The sequence below is a fragment of the Haematobia irritans genome, chromosome 4, assembly GCF_050003625.1.
Source record: "Haematobia irritans isolate KBUSLIRL chromosome 4, ASM5000362v1, whole genome shotgun sequence".
NCBI lineage: Eukaryota > Metazoa > Arthropoda > Insecta > Diptera > Muscidae > Haematobia > Haematobia irritans.
This window is the reverse complement of record NC_134400.1, coordinates 193,695,617-193,704,597: the sequence shown is the minus strand read 5'-3', so window position 1 is coordinate 193,704,597 and position 8,981 is coordinate 193,695,617. Positions and strand designations below refer to the sequence as shown.

Below are 8,981 nucleotides of genomic sequence, written 5' to 3'. Positions count from 1 at the left end.
ATTTCATTTTTACCCATTTTCCCTGTCTGATGGTTATGATGGATAACATTAAAAAAAAAACTATATTTTTATTTTTTTTTTTAGATTGCTCTCGTCTCTACCCTTTTCGCTGTTGCCTCTGCTGGTTATCTTGGTCATGGCGTGGCTTTAACAGCTCCCGCCTACACGGCATCCTATCACGGGGTTGCAGCACCAGTTATTAAATCATATGCTGCACCCGTTGTTCATGCTGCTCCCGTGGTAGCTGCTGCTCCAATCATTAAATCCTATGCAGTAGCTGCTCCTGTTTACAAAGCATATGCCGCACCAGTGGCTACCTCTTATGCTAACACCTATAAGGTATCGACAAAAGCTATTCCAGTAGTACATGCTGCTCCCGCCGTTGTAGCGGCCCCCATCTATAAAACCTATGCTGCCCCTGCTGTTGTAGCTGCACCCGCTTATGGTTATGGTCTGCATCATGGAGTTGCTAGTTATGGTCATTCCCTCTATCATCACTGAAAAGGATAATGAAATATGGGATTATATATGATTTTGCTTTTAATTCTTAGAGGACTTTTCTTATGTGTATGCTATTATATTTTTGTTTAATGAATATTTTTGCGTTTTGAACAGTAATTTAGTTTCGGAAAAACAAAACTATTGTCATGACCTATTTTCTGTTATTTTATTATAACAATTTGAAATTCAAATTTTTGTTTATTAATTTGCAACTAATTTCAAGTTCATTGCATAGAGGAGAGTATATTATGGAGAAAATTTAAAATAAGTCATTGAGTCTGAGAAAATAACGGCTACACCCAGAGCAGAAAGAGAAATAAAGATCAAAGAGAGGGAGAGTATATAAAATGAGCCTTAATTGAACAATAAAAAAATCTTTTTTTTTAATTTATGTTAATTATTTTTAAGCTAAATTAAAAGCGAAACAATACTAATGAGTTGCAATGTTTGTTTCATTTCTTGACAATAAAGAAAAACAAAACTTTTATACTGAAAACTTTAATTTTTTTATTTATGATTCAGCTTATTTTTAAGAGATTTTATGCACCTATGAAGACTAGATCAGATTCTGAATTTATAAGAACCATTTTTTGTTTGAGTTTTAGAGGAATCATAAACATCTCTTGTAAGTGTGCCAGACAATGATGAAATAATGCCTTGATTTGAAATCTAAAATCTTTAAATTTTCATCCCAATTATTTAAATGAAAATTTTGCATTCAGTTTCAAGCAATATTCATGATCAGTGCGCATTCTATACCCTCAATAAGTGAAATCGGTCTATATGGAGGCCTTACCAAATGGACCGATAAAACTAAATCATATACACTTTGTTAAGGGTCTAAAATGCCAAGATATTTTCAATTTGTGGCAAATCGGATAAAAACTACAATTTCTAGAAACCCTAGGAATTAAATCGGGAGTTCGGTGTAATGGGAGCTATACCAAAGATGGAAGGATACATACAGTTTTCAGCACATTTAATTGTAGTTCTAGAATCTAGACCCCAAATCGGAGGGCCGGTTTATAAGGGGGCTATATCAAAAACTGTACCGATACTCAATATATTCGGCACACCCTTTTATGGTCCTAGAATACCTCTAGATTTCCAATTGCAGGCAAATTGGGTAAAAACTACGAATTCTAGAAGCCCAAGAAGTAAAATCGGGAGATCGGCCTATATGGGGGCTATATCAAAACATGGACCGATAATCACTATTTTCGGCGCATCTCTTTATTTTCCTAGAATACCTCTAGATTTCCAATTGCAGGCAAATTGGGTAAAAACTACGGATTCTAGAAGCTCAAGAAGAGAAATCGGGAGATCGGTCTTTATGGGGGCTATATCAAAACATGGACCGATAACCACCATTCTCGGCACATCTCTTTATTTTCCTAGAATACCTCTAGATTTTCAATTTCAGGCAAATTGGATAAAAACTACGGATTCTAGAAGCCCACGAAATAAAATCGGGGGATCGGTCTATGTGGGGGCTATACCAAAACATGGACCGATACTCACCATTTTTGGCACACCTGTTTATTTTCCCAGAATACCTCTAGATTTATAATTTCAGGAAAATTGGGTAAAAACTACGGATTCTAGAAGCCCAAGAAATACAATAGGGAGATCGATCTATATGGGGGCTATATCAAAACTTCGACCGATATAGCCCATCTTCGAACTTGACCTGCCTGCAAAAAAAAGACGAATCTAAATATGCCAAATTTCAGGACGATAGCGCCATTATTGAAAGCTGTAGCGTGATTACAACAGACAGACAGACGGACATGCTTATATCGTCTTAGAATTTCTCCCTCATCAAGAATATATACAGTGAGTCACAGTGAAAATGGCCCACCCACACAAATTTAATTGTTAGAATGAAAACCTCATTTTCTTGCAAATATATATTTCAATTTCTTTTATTTTCTTAAAATATAGATAAATACAAACTAAATATAATATTAGAAAGACCTTAAAATTCTATCAATTCATAAAACAAAAATGTTTTTAAGGGAAACAAAAAAACTCACGCCACAGTGAAAATGACCCAAAATGTTTAACTAAATATTTTAATTCAATAAATTATATATAAAATTTTGTGGAAAATCCTTTTTGTTTAATGACTGATTTTAAGCGTCATGGCATGGATTCTACCAATTTTGTTGTGTAAGAAGGGTTTTTGCCATTTCTTTTTTTATACCCTTCACCACTACTGTGGTACAGGGTATAATAAGTTTGTGCATTTGTATGTAATTATACCCTTCACCACTACTGTGGTACAGGGTATAATAAGTTTGTGCATTTGTATGTAACGCCAAGAAGGAAAAGTCTGAGACCCATCGTTTAGTATACCGATCGTCTTAGAATTAAATTCTGAGTCGATTTAGCGATGTCCGTCTGTCTGTCTGTCTGTCTGTCTGTCTGTCTGTCTGTCTGTCTGTCCGTCTGTCTGTCTGTCTGTTGATGTATTTTTGTGTGCAAAGTACAGCTCGCAGTTTTAGTCCGATTGTCCTAAAATTTGGTATAGGGTCCTGTTTCGGCTCAAAGACGATCCCTATTGATTTTGGAAAAAATCGGTTCAGATTTAGATATAGCTGCCATATATATTTTTCACCGATCTGGTCATAATTGGCGTGTATATCAACCGATCTTCCTCAAATTCCGTACATCCGAATATTTTATGAGTCTCGAAAAACTTGCAAAATATCAGCAAAATCGGTTCAGATTTAGATATATCTCCCATATATAGCTTTCGCCCGATTTACACTCATATGACCACAGAGGCCAATTTTTAACTCCGATTTAGTTGAAATTTTGCACAGGGAGTAGAATTAGCATTGAAACTATGCGTGCCAAATTTGGTTGAAATCGGTTCAGATTTGGATATATGTCCCATATATAGCTTTCGCCCGATTTACACTCATTTGCCCACAGAGGCCAATTTTTTGCTCCGATTTAGTTGAAATTTTGCATAGGGAGTAGAATTAGCGTTGTACCTATGCGTGCCAAATTTGCTTGAAATCGGTTCAGATTTGGATATATCTCCCATATAAAGCTTTCGCCCGATTTACACTCATATGACCACAGAGGCCAATTTTTAACTCCGATTTAGTTGAAATTTTGCACAGGGAGTAGAATTAGCATTGTAGCTATGCGTGCCAAATTTGGTTGAAATCTGTTCAGATTTAGATATATCTCCCATATATAGCTTTCGCCCGATTTACACTCATATGACCACAGAGGCCAATGTTTTGCTCCGATTTAGTTGAAATTTTGCACAGGGAGTAGAATTAGCATTGTTGCTATGCGTGTCAAATTTGGTTGAAATCGGTGCAGATTTAGATATATCTCCCATATATAGCTTTCGCCCGATTTACACTCATATGGCCACAGAGGCCAATTTTTAACTCCGATTTAGTTGAAATTTTGCACAGAGAGTAGAATTAGCATTGTTGCTATGCGTGCCAAATTTGGTTGAAATCGGTTCAGATTTAGATATAGCTCCCATATATATGTTTTTCTGATTTCGACAAAAATGGTCAAAATACCAACAATTTCCTTGTAAAATCGCCACTGCTTAGTCGCAAAGTTGTAAAAATGACTCTAATTTTCCTAAACTTCTAATACATATATATCGCGCGATAAATCATAAATAAACTTTTGCAAAGTTTCCTTAATTTTTTACCCATATTTTTTACTAACATTGTGTTCCACCCTAGTGCATTAGCCGACTTAAATTTTGAGTCTATAGATTTTGTAGAAATCTATCAAATTCTTCCAGATCGAGTGATATTTAAATGTATGTATTTGTGACAAACCTTTATATATAGCCCCAAACACATTTGACGGATGTGATATGGTATCGAAAATTTAGATCTACAAAGTGGTGCAGGGTATAATATAGTCGGCCCCGCCCGACTTTAGACTTTCCTTACTGGTTTTTTACTAACATTGTGTTCCACCCTAGTGCATTAGCCGACTTAAATTTTGAGTCTATAGATTTTGTAGAAGTCTATCAAATTCTTCCAGATCGAGTGATATTTAAATGTATGTATTTGGGACAAACCTTTATATATAGCCCCCAAGACATTTGACGGATGTGATATGGTATCGAAAATTTAGATCTACAAAGTGGTGCAGGGTATAATATAGTCGGCCCCGCCCGACTTTAGACTTTCCTTACTGTTTTTTTTTTGCCATTCTTCCACTAATGCTCTCTTCAAGTCTTCCTTGCAGGATATATGATATTTACGAATTTCCACTTCAAGTTTATACCACAAATTTTCTATTATATTTAAGTCCGGAGACTGGGCTGGAATTTTTATGACACGCGGACAATTAAAGGGTGATTTGTTAAGAGCTTGATAACTTTTTTTTAAAAAAAACGCATAAAATTTGCAAAATCTCATCGGTTCTTTATTTGAAACGTTAGATTGGTCCATGACATTTACTTTTTGAAGATAATTTCATTTAAATGTTGACCGCGGCTGCGTCTTAGGTGGTCCATTCGGAAAGTCCGATTTTGGGCAACTTTTTCGAGCATTTCGGCCGGAATAGCCCGAATTTCTTCGGAAATGTTGTCTTCCAAAGCTGGAATAGTTGCTGGCTTATTTCTGTAGACTTTAGACTTGACGTAGCCCCACAAAAAATAGTCTAAAGGCGTCAAATCGCATGATCTTGGTGGCCAACTTACCGGTCCATTTCTTGAGATGAATTGTTCTCCGAAGTTTTCCCTCAAAATGGCCATAGAATCGCGAGCTGTGTGGCATGTAGCGCCATCTTGTTGAAACCACATGTCAACCAAGTTCAGTTCTTCCATTTTTGGCAACAAAAAGTTTGTTAGCATCGAACGATAGCGATCGCCATTCACCGTAACGTTGCGTCCAACAGCATCTTTGAAAAAATACGGTCCAATGATTCCACCAGCGTACAAACCACACCAAACAGTGCATTTTTCGGGATGCATGGGCAGTTCTTGAACGGCTTCTGGTTGCTCTTCGCTCCAAATGCGGCAATTTTGCTTATTTACGTAGCCATCCAACCAGAAATGAGCCTCATCGCTGAACAAAATTTGTCGATAAAAAAGCGGATTTTCTGCCAACTTTTCTAGGGCCCATTCACTGAAAATTCGACGTTGTGGCTCGTTAGTAAGTCTATTCATGATGAAATGTCAAAGCATACTGAGCATCTTTCTCTTTGACACCATGTCTGAAATCCCACGTGATCTGTCAAATACTAATGCATGAAAATCCTAACCTCAAAAGAATCACCCTTTATAAAGCAGCCACTCTTTTACAACATGAGCTGTATGTTTTCGGTCGTTGTCTGGGTAAAAATGAAATCAGCTACCAATGCCCAGCTTTTCCGCACTTTGCTTCAAATTATCTATCAAAATAGACAGATATTGCATCTTGTCCATGTTGCCTTCAATAAAAATGAGATTTCCAACACCCGCAGCAGAGCAAGAACCCAAAACCATTACATGCCCTCCGCCGTGTTTAACAGTTGGCCGTAAATATTTCATATTTCTTCTACCATCTGACCCAAACCATTACATGCCCTCCGCCGTGTTTAACAGTTGGCCGTAAATATTTCATATTTCTTCTACCATCTGACCCAAAAAGGTTGAATTTCGACTCATCTACGAACATCTTTCCAAAACGAAAATTCCTTTGCTGTATACGCATGGGCAAATAGTAATCGGTCTCTCTTATTCTTAGCACTTACGAACGGTTTCTTTCTTGCAATTCGTCCATGTAATTCTGATCTGTGGAAAACTATTATGATGGTTTCTGCATGGCAATTCACTTGGAGATGTTTGGCCACCAAATTTCGAATATTTGGAGCACTTAGTTTGGGGTTAGATCGATATTTATTTACTATCCATCGTTCATCTCTGTCAGAAAACAGTTTATTTGAACTGGATCTCGGCTTATCAATGATCCGATTTTCATCGGTATACCTTTTAATTATATTTTTAATGGTTCCACGAGGGACTTGAACCATTTCTGCAATTCGCCTTTGAATTACGCCGTTTTTAAAATGATTTATTATTAAATTTCGCATCTCAAACGAAGTGTGAGGTCCCATTTTTCGATTGTTTTATCTTTTTTTTAAAGAAAATTTTAATCGACCACTTTGTTGCGTGTTTGCTCTTTTAATATTCTAAGAACATTGTAATGTAACAGGTAAAAGCAAATGTGATGAAATGCTGGAAGAAACCCGTTATATTTTAGCCATTTCATTTGGTGGGCCATTTTCACTGTGGCATGGTATTTCTGACATTTCTCTTAAATGTCTGATTCCAATAATTTATAGCTGAAACCTGAACTTTATACTCACCAAATATTATTATTAATTAGATTTACCTAGGAGAAAACTAAAATTTGGATTTCTGATTGGCCAAATATGAGATAAAATTTCAAAATATTTACATTTACTCTTGTGGGCCATTTTCACTGTGACTCACTGTATATACTTTATATAGTCGGAAATCGATATTTCGATGTGTTACAAACGGAACGACAAACTTATTATACCCCCGTCACCATTCTATGGTGATGGGTATAAAAATCAACTAAATTAAAAAAAAAACGTAGTTCTAAATTTATTATCAAATTTTTTTAGTTACTATGAAAAACATGTTTTTTTATACGAAAGAAACATTTTCGTTTAAATTTATGGAAAATTTTGTCAACATTTCATTTCTTTAGAAAATTTTGTCAAAATTCTGTTTTTATAGAAAATTTTATCAAAATATTATTTCTGTAGAAAAGAGTGTCATAATTTTTTCTTTGTATAACAAATTTTGTAAAAATTTTATTCCTATAGAAAAAATTTACAAAATTTTATTACCAAAAAAAATTTTTTTAATTTTATTTCTATAGAAAACATTCTAAAAATTTTATTTCTATAGAAATTTTTGCAAAGATTTGATTTCCACAGAAAATTTTGTCAACATTTTATTTAATTAGAAAGTTTTGGTTAACCTTTCGTTTCTATAGAAAAGTTTGTCAAAATGTTACTCCTATAGAAAAAATTGTCAAAATTTTATTTTTATAGAAAATTTTGTAAAATTTTATTTTTATGGAAATTTTTGTCAAAATTTTATTTCTTTAGAAAATTTTCTCAAAAATTTATTTCTACAGAAAGTTTTGTCAACATTTTATTTCCATAGAAGACTTTGTCAAAATGTTATTTCTATAGAAGACTCTGTCAAATTTTATTTCTAAAATTTTGTCAACATTTTATTCCATAGGAAAGTTTTTGGCATTCAGTTTCATTTCTATAGAAAGTTTTTGTCAACATTTTATTTCTATAGAAAATGTTGTCAAAAATTATGAAATTATGAAACTGTTACTCATATAGAAATAATTGTAAAAATTTTATTTCTATAGAAACTTTTGCCAAAATTTTTTTCTATGGAAAATTTGGTCAAAATTTTATTTCTATAGAAAATTTTGTCAAAATTTTATTACTATAGAAAATTTTGCCAAAATTGTATTTCTACAGAAAATTTTGTCAAAATGTTATTTCTACAGATAATTTTGTCAAAAATGTATTTCTACAGAAAATTTTGTCAAAATTTTATTTCTACAGAAAATTTTGTCAAAATTTTATTTCTACAGAAAATTTTGTCAAAATTTTATTTCTACAGAAAACTCTGTCAAATTTTATTTCTATGGATAATTTTGTCAACATTTACTTTCACAAGAAAATTTTGGTCGATATTTCATTTCTATAGAAAATTGTGTCTATACAAAATATTTCTAAATTTTATTTCTATAGAAAATTTTGTCAAAATTTTATTACTGCAGAAAGTTTTGTCAAAATTTATTTCTAAAGAAATTTTTCTCAAAATTTTATTTCTATGGTAAATTTTGTAAAAATTGTATTTCTATAGAAAATGTCGAAATTTTATTTCTATGGAAAATGCTGTCAAAACTTTATTTCTATAGAAAAAATTTTCAAACTTTTATTTCTGTAGAACAAACTTTTAAAATTTTTCCAAATGTAATTTCCACAGAAAATTTTCTAAAAATTTTATTTCTGTAGAAAACGTTATCAAATTTTTTTTCTATGGAAAATTGTGTTAAAATTTTATTACTATAGAAAATTTTGTCAAAAATTTTTTTTTCTATAGAAAAAATTTAAAAAATTTTTATTTCTATAGAAAATGTTGAAAAAAATTTAGTGTTTTAGAAAATGTCAAAATTTTATTTCTACAGAAGAAATTGTCAAAATTTTATTGCTGTGGAAAATGTTGTCAAAATTTTATTTCTATAGAAAATGTCGAAATTTTATTTCTGTGGAAAATGTTGTCAAAACTTTATTTCTATAAACAAAATTTTAAAATTTTTATTTCTATAGAAAAAATTGTTAAATTTCTTAGAAAATGTCAAAATTTTATTTCTACAGAAGAAATTTTCAAAATTTTATTGCTGTGGAAAATGTTGTCAAAATTTTATTTCTAT

At 32.6% G+C, this 8,981-nt stretch overlaps 1 protein-coding gene across 1 annotated transcript in view; it reads left to right on the top strand.

The window, feature by feature from the left end:
- LOC142235925 (uncharacterized) overlaps nt 1–997 on the top strand; it is a 2,408-nt gene extending 1,411 nt beyond the window's left edge. Inside the window, exon 2 of the mRNA XM_075307174.1 lies at nt 85–997. Coding sequence (XP_075163289.1) covers nt 85–501 — 417 coding nt within the window. The 3' untranslated portion in view covers nt 502–997. The remainder of the gene's footprint in view (nt 1–84) is intronic.
- The last annotated feature ends 7,984 nt before the right edge of the window (nt 998–8,981 follow it).